At 39.6% G+C, this 22,536-nt stretch overlaps 1 protein-coding gene across 7 annotated transcripts in view; it reads right to left on the reverse strand.

The window, feature by feature from the left end:
- Positions 1–6,802: 6,802 nt before the first annotated feature.
- Positions 6,803–22,536, reverse strand: part of Isha (Insulator su(Hw) mRNA adaptor) — a 402,024-nt gene continuing 386,290 nt past the window's right edge. For all 7 annotated transcript variants that reach the window (XM_067156873.2, XM_067156871.2, XM_067156870.2 and 4 more), the window contains one exon: positions 6,803–9,016. In XM_067156873.2, the coding sequence (XP_067012974.2) occupies positions 7,350–9,016 (1,667 nt within the window). In that variant the 3' untranslated portion in view covers positions 6,803–7,349. The remainder of the gene's footprint in view (positions 9,017–22,536) is intronic.

Here is a 22,536-nt window from a genome sequence, read left to right on the forward strand (position 1 = left end):
GAAATTATCTTTTTCATACATCATACCATATTGTTTTTCAGTGTGTGTGTTCAATTTCTAATAATAATACTGGTTTTATGTCTACTTTTTTGACAGTTTTCAGAGACGCTGAGGTGCCAAAATTTTGTCCTGTAGGAGTTCTTTTGCATTACAGTAAATCTACAGACACATGACCAACGTGTTTGAGCAAATACCACTGGACTGAGCCTGCTAAGTTTGGGTCAGAAGGCCAGCGCCTTAACTGTCTGAGTCACTCAGCTCGGTTGTTCGATTTCTAACTTAATTAATCACATGAAGATTCTCTAACTATGTTTGTCCAGCTGAAGTTTTGGTAGAAGAAAATGAATGCAAACTGCCAAGATCATCTCGGCAGATTTCTGTCTGTTATTTCTGTATTTTCTCTCCTGTCTAATGTGAGTACTAGCCAGTTCTGAATGCATTTAACTTACAGGCTGGTCATGTCTCAAATAGTTCACAGTGGCAGCAGATTATTTTAACTCGTATCTGATTGTTGGTGAATGATGTGGGCAAGAAAACAAAGTCCTAGTTAATTTAAGTCCTTTCTTTTTATTAGTGCAGCTAAAATCTTGAATGGAAAGTGAAATTCCATCCCTTGACAGCAACATCTCAGCCAGGATGGAACAAGGCGAATGTCTCAGCACTTATGATGAATCAGTAAACCCCTCATAAACATAGACTGTAAGAAATACCCAATACACTTTCTAGATCAAAACAAAACCCTGGATCGGTAGGGCTTGGGTACTTTCAGACACACTTGGTCTTCCCTCTGATCAAGTTTTAGAATTTTCTTGTGTAGAGCCAAATAATTATTTTGTATTACTTTGCATTATAAAGCAAATTTAATGGCTTGTGCTGTACTCATAGTAACATATTTAAACCATAAGATCACGCAGATGGATAATCTGTTAGCTTCAAAGCGACTGTTCTTTAGCACCATCCATAATGCATAGTTTTTTCAGAGGCAGTATTAAATACAATACTCCGAATCTGCCTCGCAGAACGTGGTCGTTACTAAAAAGGATCAGAACAAATCACGGCAAATGTGCTGCCCTATTTTACAGGTGGGGGTGATCCTGAATCCAATATTCAAATGTGGATCTCCCCGCAAAGCCATCCAACATATTGCCAAGGAATGTCCGTTGTCTTTCTACATAGGAAATTTTCTGGATTTCACGGATGTTACCTCCAGACGCCATACAATATACAAATAATTGACACTAATTTGTAACTTTCTTCTGTTGTTATGTTAGTAATGTTTGTAATGCTGTATGCAAAATAAATAAAAGCTTGTGCTGGAGATGGCTGAAGTGAAACATTCAGCAAGGCAGAGTAAAATACTTCAAAGCAATGTACTGATATACAATTTCTATCTCAGACTTATTTGCTAATGTTCAATGATGACAATAGTTTTCCTATGTTGGACATACAGACTGATCATTTCCTTGTCGTAACCAGAGGGAAGTACATCTCCAAACATCATTCTTTAGCTTCACTTGCCATCTTGGTAAAACAGAATGGACGCAGCAAATATTAAATTATTGGAAAGTAAGCTACATTAATGAACAGTATTCATACAATTCAAATGGAGAAAAAAACAGACATCACTTCTGAATATTTTACAGTAAAACAGTTATTTTTCTGCTTGAACAAAAAGTTTTAAAATTTGGATTTTACCCCTATACTAAAGTTGGAGTTTTAACATTTATTGCCACCGGCAAGAAGAGTTGATTAACGCTGCTCGAAAATGGTCTGTTGCTACGGCTACGATAACAGAGTTGCCACATTTAAAGAAGCTATCGCCACGTGGGTTGGCTTGCTCTCAGTCGCTTTTGTGAGTGGTAATATGTTAGTTGTTGCTGCTTTATGTATTTGATTTCTGAATATTATTTATTTATTCATATTCTGACTAATTTTCTTTCCTCGATAAAGTATAGTCTTCCTATTTAGCATATTATACCGTAGCTTATTCCTGAAGTGTACCAGTACCAGTAACAATAATAAAACTATCAATGTAGGTAGTATTCTATTAACACGTGCATTTGTTGGGGTTATTGTCAGAAACTGATGATTTTGGTAGCGTTTAAGAAATCTCATATTTATCGGCAATGGCATTTTAAATAATGGAATTATTAGCTTGGGAAAGGGTCAGAGTTTATTGAATTGCGTTAGGACAACATGTTTTATTGAACAATCAGCCTGTATTAAAGGATGATACGCTGCAGATGGAGGCAACTATGACAACACAGCCTACTTCGTAGTTACCGCTTTCGCCGGTCAAATGTCAGACTCCAACTCTTGTGGGCCCAATTATAGGTTTTGTATGCAGCAAATATGCAACCATCTTCTATGTCTAAAGTGACAGATGAACTATTTGTTAAAAAAATTAATATTAAAAGAAAACAATTCCATGCATATTTGATGTTATTCTGAATTATTCTCAAAAATAACTTAGTAACTTTTGCAGCTGGAGAAATGATATGAGCATTAATGCAAATTCTCCCCACCCCACAAAAATACTAACATTTTGTGCAAAATGGAACTTGCATAATTATGAATGAAAATTTACCTGGTCCAGAAATACCCAAGGAGGAGAGATGAGGGTTCAAATGAATGTAAATCTTAACATGATCACCAACAACAAAATCTAGCTTCATTGTAGATTCAGTCTGTAAAGAAAATCACTTTCTGCACCAACTAATAAAAGTCAAGGTAAAAATCTTTGTGTATTGACATATCAAGCAGTCAACTTGGCAACAGTTGTAATATAAATTAATGAATTTTCTAACCATGGATAAATTCAGTAAATACTAAAAAATATAACTACTGTAGTCTTTAAAACTTTTTCAGCAGCTGAATAATGTTTCCATGTGTATGATCACTTCATCAACTTTGTGGAAGAGTCTTCTGGTATAACATGTGGTCAAAATGTATACTGTATTCTGAAGGAGAATACAGAAGGCAATGTCAGTACTAAATAAAAACACCAACCTCCTATGGTATGATTACAGTTAACCTGATTTATCTGTAACTTAGTCGTAGGTAGTTATGAATTAAACATAGGTTCTTTTGTAAATCCAAGTGAAACAGCATTGTACTACATATAACATTTTTCTGGATTCGTAATCATAAAGGCTTATCTTGCAATGAATGGCGTGAGGGAATAAAAATTAATGCCAATGTCTCTACACTGTGTACTGTACCTGGCAGATACCAGGACAACAGCATCTGTCGGCGTAGCCACAGAGAGTTCGAAATGCTTTCACATGTCCTGAGAGCCTGTCCACATGGTGATTTACTACGCACCTCACACCATAATGCAGCCAGATCAATGATAGCTAATGCTTTGAAAGGACAAGAAGTACAAGGTCTCTCCAACAGAGGAAGCAACCAACGCATTGACATTATTCTTTTAAGTCATCCCATTCTGAAGGTTTCATCATTGATCCAACAATTAGATTTGAGACTAACAAAAACCAGCCAGAAGAGGTCACTGCATAAAGAAGAAGAATTTGTGACGAAATGGTGGACATAAGAAAAAGTACAAGCTGTCATCTTGAATCGGCTTGATGTTAGGTGCTCAAGGAACCATTCCTAAATTTTTTGTGAACTTTTGCAATACCTTTGGGCTGAAAAGAAATTTCATCTATAACATCACCGTTACTACTTTAAAGAAGTCAAATCATGATCTTCAAGAACCATGCTTGTGAACCTCCGATAAATGTTTACCTACTCTTGTGTAACTTCATACTACTTTGTGTAGGGATAATCCATTCATCTGTATCTATTATTGTTGTTCGGGTACTCATTGTCGTTGAGCAACCTGCAGCTGTGGCGGAAAGATTGTATAAGAATATATAATAACCGACTTGCACATAATTCTCATTTATATTTTTGATCTCATGGTTGAGATGTAAGTATTCCTACTGTATTCTTGTTATCAGAGCACAGCATGTATGTTATCGTGCACTAATATGAAACTAGCTCAATGAGAAGACTGCAATAGCGGTGCTAGTATTCAAAGGGAGAGATGCTGAAAGGTGACTTTTTACTACATTATAAAATACTACATAATATGGAAATAAATTTTTATTAATTTGAAGGTCAAAACAAATTGTTGATTACTACGTCTACAGAAGCAATGAGTGATAGAAAACAAAAATGCACCTCTAGAAGAAAATGTGACATTTATTCCAAAAGTAGATAACCAACAAAAATCACAAGCAGATAAAGCAACTAATCCTTGGGATCAGGTACATCATTATGTTATATACAATGATTTTCAACAGTCAATTTAGAAGAATTTTCTAAAGTAGGATCTAAATCCTTAAAATGCTGTCTACAGGAAGAAGTTTCCAGACAAGGAAAAGGTGCTTCGACACGTTTTTATTTGTATGCGGAGAAATGTTGAAATCAAAGGCCCATGAATTTATTAAGATGATGACTATTGGCTCTGATTTTAAAGCATCGACTAGCTGGCTTCAGGAATTTAAGGATTGACATTGTATAACTGGAAGATGATTTGTAGTGACTCCAAAGAAATGAATGACAACACACCACAGCATTGGATAAAAGAGGAGCTGCCAGAAATAGTTGGGAATTATAGACCTGATGATATTTACAACAGTGATGAACCTGGCCTCTTTTACATTTATTTTGTGACTATATCTAAGAAGAGTTTCCATACATTCTTTTCTGAATGAAGTAGTATTTACAGAAATTTTCCAGTAGAAAAAGTATGAATGAAGAAAGGAAGGTGCATTATTGTGAACGTAGATTTAAAATTTTATTCAAAGTAAAATTTAACCCGATCTAATTTTTAATTAAAAATATTTCTTTCACAATCACAAACTAAATTATAGGTAATCAGTTCCCGGTTATAAGTAGTTATAACTGTTTGCCGGTTTCTACTGAATTATAAAAGAAAGTACTGGGCATACATGTGTTTTATTACATATGGTAATTTTGCCAATTATTGCATGATCAGCACGAAAGATCTTCTCAGCCATTATTATTGTCTTTCTATACCAGGGCTGCGACCCCACCGTCAGATAGCTCCTCAACTGTAATCACGTAGGCTGAGTTGATCTTGAACCAGCCGTCAGATCCAGGTAACAAATCCTGACCTGGCTGGGAAATGAACCCTGAACCTAAAGGTAAGAAAGAGGCACGCTACTCTTAGATGACAGAGCCAGAAAATATCTTTTGCCTAATTTTAGTGTAAACATTTTCTTTTTATTTACATGGTATGACAGATATAGTATGAGAAATGGAGCTCAACAACATGGAAGCTCTATGGATCTTGGGAGCATTTTGTCTTCATGGTGGCAACAGTCAGGCCCATGGTTTAACAATGACGAAGGATGTATGATCCCTCAACAATAAACCCAGGCCTCGCTACTCGAGCCACATCGTACAAACTTAAATGATGTATGGTAAAGCGTGATCATAGTCATGTATGTCACACTTTTGTTATTAGCCGATCATAAAATAGTGAAATTACAAGCCACATATTCCACTCTCACACTGAGCAGAATGTGAAATTGAAAATTGTACTGAATATTTTCATGACAGAGTCTTTATAATAAAATTGTTCTGAAGTCTATCATCACAAGACGTTAGGATACGTGTTGCAGAAGTCTGGATATGTAAAGACAACAAAATAAAATGGGCAGGGGTTTCCAAAATGGTCTTCAAACTCTACTTATATAAGTGAATGTGAAATGGAACAATGAAAACCAGCATTTGTTATGCGTGTTGTTTAAAGGGGCCTAACAACTACATCATCAGCCCCAGCATTTGTTCAATGTTCCATGGACCCGTGTCCAAACCATTTCATTTCGAACCCCCATCGGCGAGGTAATAATAGTTTCAAAATTTACGTTTGTATGAAGTTATTAAATGAAATACGGGTGAAGAGTAAAGATTTACAACTTCCCACTTGCCGTTTTGCTTGCAGTTAGCGTACAAATCCTTCTTGTTTTTATATACTGTTTATAACAAAAGGTCGACTTAAAACTTACTTTTCTGTTTATTGTATAACAATTAGTTTGCATAATTTTTATTGCAATAGGTAGGACAATTCCCTTGTATGGGGCTAAAAAATATTCCTGAACATCATCCAAATTGTCATATGCAGCATCTATGTAAACAACCTGAGGAAATTAAAAGCACAAGATAACTTTAATGATGTATGAATTCATTATTTTCTGCACTCATCTTCCTTTATGCCAAGTAAATCTGGACTTAGAAATTATAATGCACAGAGATTTTACGCTAGATAAAATCCAATGGTTTTCCACATATTTGGATAAGAACCTGAAAGAGAGACAGAGACTACACCACTAGTTTAAACAAACTCCTCAAGCCAATGAAAACACGACGTTGAAACACGTGGCTGTCAACCTCTTGCTGACTGTGTCAATACTTTAGTGTATCTTCTTGTGAATAGTTATACAGTCTTTGAAATAAAAGAGTTTCTAAATAAAATTTCTTCACGTGTTCGAGGAAATAGTCACTTCTTAACGTTCATTGTCCGCATAATGAGCGAGTGAGTAATGACTAAGATGCCACAGTACCTTGCACTTGTCACTCCATTTGAGCGCAAGCGCGAGTTCCCTTCCGTCCTCCGAGTGCGCATTGCCGGTTGAGCAGTCCGTGAACACAGGAACAACCTACCTTGTTGGTTTGTTTGTGCTTCGTCAAAAACCAAGTGGAATAAATAAATAAATAAATAAATAAATAAATAAATATAGGAAGAAAGAAAATAAACAAAACATTCAGACTGCCTACAAACAGAAATTAAAATCACATTCTGTGATTATTTTAATAAAATTTTGATAATAAAGGAAAAAGAATCAGCAATCTTTCAGGAGCTATGTTTTTTAATATATAAAAATATAAAAACAATGTACACACAGTCTGTGTGTTTGCTACTGCATATATAGATGTGTCCCGAGATAAACTTTCATAAAACAGACAACGAGCAAGGGTTGAGCAGTTTATGAAATCTGGAACGCAACCGATCGCTGCCTGTACAAGCACCACAATCCTCGAGGGAACGTATTGCACTAACATTCATTTAAAATAATTTCCAAGAAATCCTATTTCATCCTGTGTTCACTCTCCACTCACAACTACTGCACACGGACACGCACTAGAATCGCCGAGCTTCTGTTTCGCACCACTGTGGACTCGAACGAAATTAGTGTTTAAACTACTTGTCAAAAGGGTTGCACAACTCTATTACAACATTAGAAACTTATTCATTCAAGTAAAGATGTCTTCAAAACATTTACAATCAAACTCTAACGCAAATATGTGACAAAATATTACGTGGCATCTTCCTCAGCAGGTTCTGAAGGAGTCTGTTCGGCCTCGGCAATGGGTTCACTATCTTCCATTGTCGTTTCTTCTGGTTGCTCGGCGGCAGGTTCATCGTTGCACGGTGTCGAGTCTGAAGCGGTGAGTACAGCCTCGATATGAGAATTTCCTTCCAGATCAAACCCACCTCCCATATTGGAACCTGCGTTCATATCGATGCCATCCGACATATCAATACCGGCATCCATTTCACCGGTAGGATCAAACCCATCACCCGTATCCATCTCACTAGCAAAAAAGATATCTGCAGCTGAAGCTTCCATCATGCTATTGTCACTGGGAGCAAGCATGCTTGCAGCAGAGTCCTCCATTGTCTGTGCATCTGGAACAACAGTAGCATTGGAGTCCAACATATGTCCAGCACCGGAGTCCATCATATTGTTAACACTAGAATCCATTAAGTCAGCAGCAGTATGAGAGTCCATGGCATCTGTAGAATGTGAATCCATCATGTCAGCAGAGCGCGAATCCATCATGTCCGCAGAACGTGAATCCATCATGTCAGCAGAGCGAGAGTCCATCATGTCCGCAGAGCGAGAGTCCATCATGTCGGCCAAGCGCGACTCCATCATGTCTGCCGAATGCGACTCCATCATGTCAGGAGCACTGGAGTCCATCATGGTGGCATCATAAGAATCCTCAGCAAAGCTAACGCCTGGTTGCGCCAAGTTGTTGTCATTGGTTTCCGATGGCTCCTCATTGTCATTAGTGGGACTATGAACCGAATGTCTCCGGGGCGGTTCCTCCTCACTATTAGCAATTTCACATGATTCGGGAACTTCTTCGCTGACCTTTTCCTCTGTACTGGCTTCCACGACTTCAGAAGCAGAAGCTGGAGCTGGAGTCTCAATAGATTTCTCCTCTGCGGCTGCTGGTGGTGGTTCTGAATCCTCTGCAGGAGCACTAGATGGTGGGACAATGCTCCAGCGCGACCGCCTGTTCCTGTCTCTATCCCTGTCCCTGTCTCTGTCCCTATCCCTGTCTCTATCCCTATCCCTATCCCTGTCTCTATCCCTGTCCCTACCTCTATCCCGATCTGGTTTATTGGATTTACTTTCTTTGGCTGATTTACTGGTCCGGTCTTCGCTCCGGCTATCTCTCCTGCTTGGCGTAGACGACCTTCGGCGACCTCCTCTCTTGTTAGGAGTGTTGGAGCGGCGATCGTCTCTTCTGTTTCCTCCTCGCCTGCTACCTGGTGTTACCGAACGCCTGTCGCGTGATTCGCGTCCCTCGTGGCCCTCCCAACCCTCTTGTCCTCCTTCCTCATCTCTTCCCCATGAGCCAGGTTCTTCCTCGTCTTCTCTTCCCCATGGGCCAGGTCCTTCTTCGTCTTCTCTTTCCCAAGGGCCAGGTCCTTCCTCGTCCTCTCTTCCCCACGGGCCAGGTCCTTCCTCGTCTTCTCTTCTCCACGGGCCAGGTCCTTCCTCGCCTTCTCTTCTCCGTGGTCCTCCTCGCCGTGAGCCCCACCCACCACCTCGTCTGTCTCTTCCCCTGCGGTCCATTTCATCAAAAGGTGGTCGACCAAAGAACTGCTCTGGAGGTCCTTCTCCTGGAGGACCATCAAATCCTCCACGATTGAACATCCCCGGCGGACCTTGAGCTTCCATCCACATACCTGAAATATACATCATCAATATTACATGGGTGATAACCACAAAACTGGTTCTAAAAATGTACAGCCATGACATTTGATATTGCGTTCCTAGGACAAGACAATATTAAATAACAGAATTTTTTTCTTCTTTTTCTACTTCACAAAATACACTTTCGAATGAAAAGAATGAAACCTGATAACATACAAATGAAAGTTAAAATGAAATTCAGTACTGTACTCTTTCCTTGATATTCTGAATGTTGTAGAACATTTAACCAACCATTTGTCATATAATTGAGTGAGCAAGTTGATTTTGGGTATCAATCTAAAATTAGTAAGGAATTTTCGAATTACCTAAAAAAAATATGGAATGAAAATACAGGCCTACAGCTATCTATCAAATATTTGTGATGGTAATATCAACATTGTAATTTTTGGCTATCACCATCATTATACTGATATTTGTCAAAAAATCATCATCATCATCATTGATTTTCCGCTCCAGCAAGCCGGGTGCGGGTGTTTACGAGCCTATTCCAGTTCGTCTCATCCATCTCCAGCTGATGTTCTACCTTTTGCTGCCAATTTACATCACATTTGGCAAGGTCTTTGAAAATTTGCTTTTCCTAACTATCACAAGGCTTCCCTCTGGGCCTCTTACCAACAACATTTCTTTCATTCCTTTCTTGGGATCCTAATTGGAGTCACCCTTCTCATATGTCCATACCATCATAATCTGCTTAATTCTAAGGTTTCCAACAGGCTCCTGTCCAATCCAAGTTGTTGCCGAGTACTTTCATTCCTTATTTTGTTTCTCCTTGTCTTTTGGAGACATGACCGAAGGAACTTCACTTCAGTGGCCTGTAGGCGACTTTGTGCAGATCTAGTCAACGTTGCTGTTTCCAGTCTGTATGTTAGAAATGGTACAATACATGTTTTGTACAGCATGAGCTTGCAAGCTTGGGGAAATGAGTCATCAAAAACAGTTTGACATGCCTCCTTGAATTTGCACACAGCTCTTTGTCTCTCGATATAGTTGTTTTACTTGAGCTATAATCTCACCTGGCACTTCTTTATGTCTCAGACATTCCCATATGTGCTTATGTGGTACATCATCATATGCCTTCTCAATATCCAAGAATACAACTATAACCATTCTATTCTTATCCCAGTATTTTTCAAAGAGCATTCTTGTCAAAAAAATGAGGTCTAGCATTGATCTGTTCGGTCTAAATCCATGTTGTTCTTCCTTAAGTTTAGGTTCAACAAACTTTCTGATTTTTCTCTCCAGGATGGTTTCATATATTTTCAACCTGCGAGACAGAAGTGTTACGCCTCTATAGTTGTTACACTTCTTTCGGTCTCCTTTCTTAAATAGTGGAATAATCACTCCTTGCCTCCAGTCACTGGGGATTTCATTTTCTTCCCAAATTTTATTTAGTACTCTGTACAACCACTGTTTTCCAGGTTCTCCAAGTGCTTTGATCATGTCCACGCTGAACTCATCCAATCCTGCAGACTTGTTGTTTTTCATTTTACATATTGCTGTTTCCACTTCCAGCCAGGTCAAACTTTCTACATTAAAATTTATACGGTTTAGAGGGTCATATTGTGTGTGTTGTCAGTTGTATTACAGTTCAGAAAGTGATTGAAATATCTGCTGAACTCCTGTAATATTTTCATTTCTAGTTACCTCTCCGTTTGGAAGCTCTACTGTAATGATAGTACTATTATCATTTCTTTTGTTTTTAACAATGCTATACAGGAGATTCTTGTGTTTGTCTTGCTCTATTCTATTGGCAAGATCTTCTTTGCATTTCCGTTTCTCAATGTCAACTGTAATCTTTTTCTCTGTAAAATGATAGTTTATCCTCGATTTCACTTGGATTTCCTCGCACTCTGGCACAGTGCAAAGTACTTCTTGCGCCATTTCTAGCTTAGACATCATCATTCCACCATGCTGTTTCGTTGGATTTTCTTATTTAGCTCTGCCTTCCACATACTCTCCTCAGGTTATCCCATTCCTCATTTGCAGATCTCAGATCTTGTTTTGGTAACATCTTCCGAACATTTTCTCGAAACATTTCCTTCACCCTTGGTTCAGAAAGTCTCCAAGTTTTTATTTTTGGTGTTCTTTTGTTGTAGACTTTAGGGGGTCTTCTCTTTGTGATATCTGCAACCAACAGCCTGTGGTCTCCATCCAAATTTTCACTAGGAATAACTTTCACATCATTTACAATCTTCCAAATTTCTTGGTTGGCGAGTATATAATCAATCACAGTTCCATATTGATTGTCCCAACTGTATATCTTGTGATCTTATGTGTGTCCCTTTTCTTGAACCCAGTGTTACATACAACCATATTGTTCCTCATACAAAGATCTAGAAGATGTTCACCCTCTGTCGTCCTATTCCCCATTCCATGAGGACCCAAGGAGGATTCATAGCCCAATCTGTCTGATCCAACCTGAGCATTAAAATCTCCCATTACAACCAAATTTTCACAATCCATATGTTCTTTCAAGTTGGACAGGAAGGCTTCTTTTTCTTCATTTGAACATCCTGATTGTGGGGCATAGACCTGGATTATATGATATTTGCCTCCATTCCAATTTACTGACACTTTAATTATTCTATCACTGACAAATTCAGTCTAGCTACAAACATCAATATCTTTATGAAGTATAAAGCCCACTCCATTTTATTTCTTGACTGCAAGTTACTTCCAGACCAGTATAGTTTATAGTCTAGATGGAGGTGTCTTATATCGGTTGCCTTCCATTTGGTTTCGCTCGTCCCCATAATACAAATTTTCCTCCTTTCCATCATATGAACTATTTCTTTGGTTTTATTTGTCAGTGTTAGAATATTCAAGGTTCCAATCCGACAACTGGGTCTTGCTTTAGGTTTCGTAGCTGGTGAAGCTTCAGGCTGTACGCCATCATACGCACCTAGCTGTTGCCGCTGTCTTTAATTCTTATTCGATCCAAGACTCGCATGTGCCGTGAAAGCGATTGCAATTACTCTCCAAATGACTTGCAAGGCCTAACATTAGAGAAGATTTTCTGTCAGGGTTATCCCCCTTAGCCTTCAGCAGTCCCCTGCCACATCTGCAAGGCAGCAGCTTCCTGTTGACTTTATGTGTCATTTCTTACACAAAGACTTCAACAAGGCCCCTAAGGGTGAACTCCTCTGCCCATAGCCATTGGTTCTCCCTTAGTTTGTCAGGTTTGGTAACGGCTGCCCAACCCTCGGCCAGACAGTTGCAGGTAGTACCGCCTACTGTCGCATACGGTAGCAGGATGTACCTGACCTGTAAATTTTAAAAATATGCAGCTTAATTCTTTGGAGTAGTATGCTCCTGGAATTTACCTTTAGACTATAATTTCGTGGTTGAATACTGTAAATCAGATTGTGATTCTGTTAGCCCTGCGTACGCATTCTGTTGGTATGCTATAATACTTTGTGCACACAGCTCATTGTGCTAGCTATGTTTCCTTGTTGGCTAAATATTGGCATGAAACACGTGTTCAGTTTGTTATGAGAGACTGAAGCAGTAATTTCTCTCTCTGCGTTACACAGCTATGATTGCTGATCATGATATCTCAACAAGATGTGATGAAAGTTGATATCGATCCAGGTGAACTTACTGGATACATGGAGAGACAGTTTGTTTACGTAGCAGCAAGTTTAATGCTTTAATTTTGTAAAATCAAATGAAGGTATCCTTTCTCTATATTTATTTATATGTAATTACTATGTTTCTTTCCTCATTTTATTCTGACTTTCTTCTAATGTTTTAAATTTCCAAAATGGCATGTTTGATGCTTCATTGTCGTTGACCTACTGCCTTCCGTTCTTTTGACCTTGTAATTCCTGTGATTCTTTCCCATGTTTTTCTGTGTTTTTTTTGTGGATATTATTAATACCCATCTGCAGTAATTTTATCCCTTTGGTCTTGAAATTTTTCTTCTCATTATTTTTGTTGCTATATGTAATAAATGATCCTTAAGCGATTTTTCTTTACTCTTGATGGGTTGATGATTCTTAATATACTGTATTTGGGTGTTTCGCTACGTGATACTAATAATCTCTGCTGGCACCCTGTTTAACCTATTCAACTCATTTGATGCAATGTTCACACAAGCGCTGGCCAGGCCTTCAACTCAAACGATGAGACATTCACGTGTCACACCGAGTCATTATGGACTAGCTCATATTTTGATCATCCCTTTTGCAAACTTCTATGAACAGGATAGGAACGTAGCTTGTTTACAGTTCTCCTTCTAAGAATTTGTACAGTAATTTCTTGCCCAATTATAGCCTCTGAAAGCACAAACATTTCATCAGGTGTCAGTCAGTGTCCTAGCCACGGCTCTGGGCGTAGTAAAGGCCAGTGACAGCGGGGCTTTTGCCGAGTTAACTCAAAGTGTTGAAGACAGTGATTCGGAGGACAGTGATGGCGATTACAATAATATATTGAAGAATATATTTTAAGAAAAGTGACAGTTCATCTGATACGAGTAACTGTGAAATCGTACCTAAATCGTGCGAAAGCAAAACATAGTGACTGGGTGTGGGTGAATAATAGTGATAACTAGAGACGGGAATTTGCCTATTTTATTCCTGAGTTCTGAAACGTAGGCTTTTGAGATATAAATCCGTTTCAGGTTCCTGTAAGCTAGATTCAGTTGGTTTTATTGTGCCTATAAATGCCTATTTCAGGGGTTTGTGCCTATTTGGAGTATAATTGCCTATTTGATGCCTTTTTAATCTATTTTCTGGTTTTTTTCCCACTGCATTGTATGGTAACCGATGTGCTCGACAGTATTATCTTCCCATTTCTCAAGATCTGTTTACTCCACGAACAAAAATAGGAATTTTTGTAAGTCACCAGAAATAGTTCTTGGGAAATTTCCGTCAGGAGAAACAAGGAACAATTTGACCTCGAAGCCTTCAACCCCTACAACATTCTAAGACATATGCGAGAACCAATCAATGTCGAACCCTTATACCTCCTTCTCGATGTGAACTGTTTGCGTACGCTTTGTGTTCAGAACGTGTTATGATTTATTGTGAAGAAGAAGGGTGTCTGTGGCAATGCCCGAAGAAAAATCATCGGGCGAGTTGGATGTGCGCTTAGAGGCGCGCAGCTGTGAGCTTGCATCCGGGAGATGGTGGGCTCGAGTCCCACTGTCGGCAGCCCTGAAGACGGTTTTCCATGGTTTCCCATTTTCACACCAGGCAAATGCTGGGGCTGTACCTTAATTAAGGCCACTGTCGCTTCCTTCCCACTCCTAGGCCTTTCCCATCCCATCGTCCCCATAGACCTATCTGTGTCGGCGTGACGTAAAAATGTAATTGCAAAGAAAAATCGTCGAAGTTGTACTGACTGAAGTGGTGGATCACAGGGGATCCCAATTTCACTACATATGGAAAGATAGTCAGTCTTCTGCCAAGTTTGGTAAGTTCGTTTGTTCCTTTTACCATTTTTTGTGACTGAACTATGATCGCATTTCATTGTAGCATTTATCGGCCAATTAATTTACGTATTGTGGAAAGTTATTTTGTTGCAATGCTGTATTAGCCGTGAACTTTCAATAATTTATATTACTAAAATGTAGATAATCATTTTATTACTGAACGAGGAATTATGACGCCGAAGATCTCTTGTCACAGAGTGGATGAAAATTAAAAATCGGTGATTTGAACTCTGATTCAATTCCTGCGAAAATAGAGATTTACAACTGAAATATTTTATTTCTGTCTTTCTTTCGTTCTTTCTTAATCTGTTTACCCTCCAGGGTAGGTTTTTCCCTCGGACTCAGAGAAGGATCCTACCTCTACCGTATCAAGGGCAGTGTACTGGAACGTGTAACTTTGGGTCGGGGAATGAAACCGGGGAGGAGGACTAGTACCTTTCCCAGACAGCCTCACTTTCTATGCTGAACAGGGGCCTTGTGAAGACATGGGAAGATTGGAAGGGACAGGCAAATAAGAGGGAAGGAAGTGGCCGCTTCTTTAAGTTAGGCACTATCTCGGCATTTCCCTGAGGAGAAGTGGGAAACCACAGCAAACCACTTCGAGGATGGCTGAGGTGGGAATTTTATTTTTTGCTAGCGACTTTACGTCGCACCGACAAAGATAGTTCTTACGGCGCCGATGGGATAGGAAAGGTGTAGGAGTTGGAAGGAAGCGGCCCTTGCCTTAATTAAGCATTTGCCTGGTGTGAAAATGGGAAGCCACGGAAAACCATCTTCATGGCTGCCGACAGTGGGATTCGAACCCAGTATCTCCCGTATGCAAGCTCACAGCTGCGCACCCCTAACCACATGGCCAACTCACCTGGTGATATGCGAATCGAACCCACCTCTATTCAGTTGGCCTCCCAAGGCTTAGTGGACCCAGTTCCAGCCCTCGTGCCACTTTTCAAATTTCGTGGCAGAGCTGGGAATCGAACCCGGACCTACGTTGGTGGCGGCTAATCATGCTAACTACTACACCACAGAAGCGGACTACAACTGAATTGTAATTTTTAAAAATCGTAAGTAACTTTCACCAGTGCTATGTGTAGGCTCTAGTGAACTCTATTATGCTCCCGCTATGCCTTCGCGAAACATAGGTTGATGTGGTGCAGCTAGGACAATATCACAGAGGCTAGATATACAAGATGGCATGGCTTCGACAATGTCACAGCGTGTTTAACAAGGCTACAAACACTATCTTTACAAGACCTGGCCAGTGAAAAGACCGTTGGTCTGGATTGGTGAGGTCCGGTTTGTATCCGTTGTGCTTGGGGTGGGGGCAAGCAAAGAGTCTGGGGTGCATAAGCTCTAGCATCCCTTCTAGAGTTTTGCTAAATTGTGACAAAAAGTAAGTTTATGGGCGCATGCCACGACTATTTCAAATCACACAGTTTTCTAATTTTCAGTGAGGGTGGCAGCCTTGTGGGCACACATGATGCAGGATCTATTGCAGGCAACAGAAAATAGTCTTCATGACAGCTGACCCAAGTGACCAGAGCAGGCGAATAGCAACATATAAAATGTTCACAAATCTGAAATTCACAGTGTCTCCATTTTAATTCTTCTATATAAGTAAGAATACGGCTAGAGGCAGCTTGGTGAGTCCCTGGCAAGCATATAGGAAGGATCTCTCCTCTACGCCACTCAGGTATCATTTCGCGTCATTTTTATTATTTTTTTCACCCGGTGAACTCGAAAGGAAACTGCCAGATTGTAACTGAACATTTTTGAGGACATATTTCCATGTAAATTACGAATTCTCTCGTTCCTACTCTAAAGTGTTGTACTTCTAGAAACATCACCTCTAATAGTCTTTCCCTATTTTTAATGAAACAAATGCATATTTATACTCTCCACCTCGTTGGCTGAATGGTCAGCGTACTGGCCTTAGGTTCACAGGGTCCCGGGCTCATTTCCCGATCGGGTCGGGGATTTTAACCTTAATTGGTTAATTCCAATGGATCTTGGGCTGGGTATGTGTGGCGTTTTCAGCATTAGAAATCATCCTAGGTATGGCCCTCATGTTCACAGACATGCAGATCGCCTAATAGGCCGTCTACGAGAAAAAGACCCGCACCAGGCCTCTCTGGAGGCCATACACCATTATTATGTTTATACTAAGCATTATTGCCTATTAGCCCAGCTGTAGGAATATAAGAACATTGTAATTTAAGTCAATTTTATTATTTTTCAGATCAAATGTGAAAAAATACTATATAGATTAACATAGAAATACTGTGATGCATTTGACATGAGTACAGAAAGGGTTGTCATCGCAGCTGTTCTACCAGTCCACTGTGAACAGCGACCAACAACAGTTTTCTATAGACCTGTGCACTACAATGGTGGGAGCTGATGTCCCCCCCTGCATAAACTTGAGCATTTTCAGACTTCAACAAGCTGCCGGGAGCAATCACCGAGTAGGAGACGAGTGGCATTCCCCCGGTGGAGTCAGTTAGGGTTGTGGAAGAAGTCAGGAGAAGTTTTGACCGAACCTCTGGGAAGGTAGCTGCTGTCAGTAAAAAGTTTCATAAGAATCCTGCAGCAGAATCCATGATGGAAAACAACGGTAAAAGTAGCCAGCATGTTATGAGGTGAGGTAGATGAACTAAAACCAGATGAAGTGGCTTCATTGAAGTTTTGTCCAATTACTTCCTGTGATGTTGAGAGATTTATCTCAGTACAAAACATTCTGTCCGACAGGAGGACAAGATTGTTACCCGAAAACATTGAAACGTTGCTTGTTGTAAATTCATTTTATAGTAATTGAGAGTGTTATTGAATTATAAGTACTTTTTCATGCCTATTTTACACGTTAGTGCCTATTTACATGCCTATTTTGGCTAATTTAAGAGCCTATATGCCAGCCTATTTTAACTGTTTTTAGTGCCTATAATTCTTGTCTCTAGTGATAACCAAGCAATTATTCATCACTTTACAGGTTTTCCAGGGGTGTCAGTAGAACCAAGACAAATATTTAGATAATTCTGTGTTGAACTTGTCTGTGTTTTTGTAGTTTATGAACCTGTCGTTTTTCCAATTTTGCTGGAACAATTATCAGACCCAAATAGGTAAAAAAAGTAGACTACATATGGTTTGACACTAATGAGGATGAAATTAAGGCCTGCTTTGCCCTCTGCATTCGAATATCTCAGGTTTGTATGCCTCACTCCAATTACATTAAAGCAACATTTAAATATACTGAGACCCCAAGAAGTGTGATTGATACCTGTACATATATCCAAATGTTTCGAGATTTACCACATAAAATCTTTGTTCTAAAGTCATAGTTGGCGAGTACAATTATTCTGAATGCTTCACTCAAAACTGTGCATGAAAATTCTGGTTACTGTTCCATTTTTGACATTTATTTCAGAATGATGCACAGTAGTTCTGACCGGATGGTTTACTTATGTAGGGGGTGATTTAAATCTGATTTCTAAGAGAGTTCATGGGATCATTAAACCTGAAGTGACTGGGTTAATAAACTGTGACTTTCCTTTCTTTAAGTAGCACAGAATGCATTAGTGTATTTAAATGTTGATGGCAATTTACTTAACTTTCACGGATTAATTCTTCTTTTACGTGGATTGCTCTTTTGCATAAGATAGTATGATTATGAAATTTCACTTTCTTTTCCTGAATTCACAATTATTTTTGTAGGAAACATCTACTGAGTGATCCAACTCTGTCAGTGATTCCCGACCAAAGTCACCAAAGGGCACAGTTCACAGAAAATTTTGTTTTTAATGCTTCTTTTATTTTTAAACATTCACTCCTTCGCAATATGTTTTATAAATTGTATGTATCTAACTGACTTTATTGCTGAATATACATTTATAAAAGATAAACGCGACTCATTTCTCGATGTGCGGCAATACTTCGGTTAAAGAAATAAGCTTAGCTTTGAGACTTGCCTGATTTGATGTGCGACAGATATTATTTAACTTACTTACAGTACTTTATATGTTACATACATTCTAGGCCTAACATCTAATAAATTGTGGCAAGAGACTGCAGAGCACTACAGAAAACTGGTGAACATTCTGCCAATAGTGCTGACCGTGTGTGTTTTTATATTCTGAGAGACATGACGTTGACTCAGGAACTTCAAATTAGGAATGACCCAGATTCTGATACCAGGGGCCTATTCCATGAACAAACTTTGCAACTTTTCAATTCTTGCAAAGTGCAAAGTCTTTCTGGTCCACCATGATCTAGGTTCTACTTTTCAATTTCTTCACAAAGTGAAAAGTCTTTGCGAATGAGTGATCCGATCAAGTTTATTCCATAGGCAAACTGTATAGGCCTAATACTCTATGATTTTAATGTTTTATTTTTTGCGGCAAACTTGACGGTATAAATGTGGCACGCTACCGTTAGTTTTACAATTTTTATCATGGGAAAAAAAAAAAAAAGGTTCTGTACAAGAAGCTGGCTGTGCTGGAAGTTGTCAAGGAGAAACGGCATATCCTTTTTAACAACTTTAAAAATAACCTCTCAAATAATGACACGCATCAATATTAACGAGAGTACTGCCAACACATCCACACACAGAAGGAAATTCACCCTTCATTAGAAATCCCATTGCTATATTAAGTGGATTATCAGGCCAACCTACTATGTCAGGAAATATTACATTTACTATAACATCCACGACTTTGGTAACAGTCCTGCAAATAATTGATTCTGATGTCCCATGCATTGCTGCTACACCGTGCAGCTGGACACCATTTACTAACCAATGTAAGCATATAAGCCCGGTCTAGAAAGGCAAGAATAACGGCCGAGAGGAATTGCTGTGCCGACCACTCGACACCTTGTAATCTGCAGGCCTTCGGGCTGAGCAGCGGTCGCTTGATAGGCCAAGGCCCTTCAAGGGCTGTAGTGCCATGGGGTTTGGTTTTGGTTTGTAAGCATATAAGAATTTCTTCTTTTTCTGAAAGGGATTGACTTCCTTTTGTTGCATGCTTCAATAAATATGCCTTTGCTGGCAGGATGTAGTGTTAACAGTGCACTATGTCTTCTGGTATGGGCTAGAATAAATTGGTTACTTTCATTGACCTGTCTCAGTCTCATCCTTGGCTTTGACAATATGAAAGTGACCGAGGTATGAGCGATTCTAGTAATACCGTTCCTTATGCAGCCAATCCCTGTTATGAATGGTGTGAAAATACCGCTCATAGGGTCAGTTGGTGCATGCATTTCAGTAGGCTTGGCAGACTGATATGTAATAGCAACTTCTGGCTCAGTGAGGAAAGCAACGGGGAAACTACCACACTCCTCATTTCCCTAATATGCCTCTTCAGTGACACCTAGGCTATCTATGACAGCTGTTGGTGGAGCTGTAGAGGATCAAACCAGCCTTCGGGCTGAATACCCAACAACTTCAATAAATGACCGATCATTTCAAGAATATAGTCAGCCTGTCTTGGGCGTAATACGAAATCACTTGCGAAATTCCGTCAAAGTGAGGTTATGAAAATTATTCCTGTCTTTGTACGTTTTCTTGTTGGATTTTTCATCACTGTCCTCGCCTGATGCTAACAAAAGCTCTCGTCGTAACGTGTTTATATCACTAAACCAAATTCTACACCAAGAAACTCGTGTACATACTTGTTAATTAACAGATGAAAAGGGAATCATCTCTTTACAAGATTTCTGAAAACTTTTCACTTCATTTCTTTGCACTTTGCATTTCTGTACCAATGGAGGAACATAACACGCTTAAAAAGTGAAAAGATTCCTAACTTTTCACTTTGCAAGCTAAATCTCAAAAGTGATGGTGGAACAAAATCTGAACTGAAACGTGCAAAGTTGCAAAGTTCATTCGTGGAACAGGCCCCTGGTGTGTCGACAGTGACTGCACATCTCATTTATGTGGAAGGACATTAACGCTTTTGTGAAACTCAAGAGGAACTTGGGAAAATGAACCTGGCCAACTGTTTACATGTTGATGACATAGAGAAGACGGGTTCTGTTTATGGCAAGGTCAAAGTGATAGAGTTCTGCAATACTATATACGTGCCTGATTTATGGGAAAATTTTATATTGGTGAGTAAAATCACAGATTAAGGTTATAACATCATTTAAAAAAAAAATGAATGCCGAAGTTGTGAAAAGCAATGGACATGTACTTCTCACTGCGAACTGCAAGAACGAACTGTATTATTTTCAAGGACAAAGCAGTGCTGAGTGCAAGAACATCACTGAGAGTGACAAAGTAGGGAATGTTCCAAAGAATCCCCTAGAATATTGGCACTTGCGGTTAGAATATTTAAATATCCACGACCTCTGTGAGGGGAAAACAAAAACAAAAACAACTTAAGCACATTCATTGATGACTACTGCAGATGGTGCGAGGCAAAGCTCATTAAACAGAAAAATCAAGTTCAATATTTTCAGATCTAATGTGTCATACAACAGGGGAAGAAAATCAAGCGTCTTAGGTCACATAATGGATTAGAATTCATGAACTAAGAATTTGATGAACTACTTGAGAAACCTGGGATTAATATTTTCAGACCTAATGTGTCATACAACAGGGGAAGAAAATCAAGCGTCTTAGGTAACATAATGGATTAGAATTCATGAACTAAGAATTTGACTAACTACTTGAGAAACATGGGATATCCCAACGACTGATGGCCCCCTACAATCCCAAACTGAATGGCGTAGCCGAGAGATGCAATAGAGATGGCAAGGTATCTGCTAATACAATTAGGGTTGACATCAACATTTTGGGGGGAAGGCAGTTAACACTGCAAACTTCATCAGAAACAAGTGTCCCACGTAAAAGTTGAAGGGGAAGACGCCGCATGAGCTTTGACATGGTAAGGCATCCAATGTGACTGAATTCAAACCGTTCAGATGTGAAGTGTTTGTCATGGACCACTTACCAGGAAGGGGTAAGCATGAGCCTTATTTCATGAAAGAAATCTTCGTGGGATACAACGAGGAAACAAAGGGAGCATCGGGTCTGGATTCTGAGCAAGACTGAAGTGTCAAGGGATGCCGTCAAGCTCCTCGAGAAGCTGCCTCTGCAGTCGAGCAACAAATGCACAGATTTCAAGCCAGAGGAAGCGATTTTACAAGAACCACCGAGTCCACTAAATGAAGACATTACAGCAGAGAAGCTGTCCATTGAAATAAATCTCAATCACTCTTAACGACAAGACACAGACACCCAAATCTTAGGCCAACAAGATAACTCAGCAGCAGAAGATTTGGATCAAAAAGATTTCCGCTGTTTCCCCGAAGAGAAACTGCCCAGACAGTGATCCAGAAAAGAGACAAGATTTACACCAGACGACCAGGAAGGTCCCGTTTTGATCATGGTGAGAGAGCACCAATAAATCATGACGATGAAGAGAAGGTAGACTTCACATATCTCGCTGAGGTTCATATCTCGTAGGCTTTGTCCGGTGCACAATCACATGAATGGCCAGAAGCTTTGGCAAATTAAATCAAGTCAATACTGAGAAAGAAGATGTGGGAAATGGTATTAAGATCCGTACCCCAGGATGTAATTGGAAGCCGCTTCTCGTATGGAAAGGACAAACTTTTGGAAAAGAGAAATGCCGGGATGTTGCAAAGGGATATTCCAAACGTTTCGGGAAAGACTATCACAAAACTTTTGCCACAATTAAGAATTCTTCCATGAAGCCGAGGCTATGTTGTAAAGGCTGAAAACAGGGACTTATCTGCCACATGAAGGAGGCATTATATGGCTTGCAGCAGGATGGTCAAGCTTGGCACCAACGGCTTGATCAACATTTATGTAGTCAAGGAGCAGCACCAACGAAGGGAGATCTGTGCATATATAGGAAGGACCAAGATGAGGATCTAACCATCATCATAGTATACACTGACGATGTGCCAGTAAATCTATTAACACACTGATGGTGGACCCTGAACGGAGGCTGCTACTCCATGTAAACCGGATAGTTCAAGTCTACAAGAAAGAAATTACACTGCTGCACTCAAACTTGTGTAACTCGAAAAGTATTCAAGATA

The sequence above is a fragment of the Anabrus simplex genome, chromosome 13 (assembly GCF_040414725.1).
Source record: "Anabrus simplex isolate iqAnaSimp1 chromosome 13, ASM4041472v1, whole genome shotgun sequence".
Lineage (NCBI taxonomy): Eukaryota > Metazoa > Arthropoda > Insecta > Orthoptera > Tettigoniidae > Anabrus > Anabrus simplex.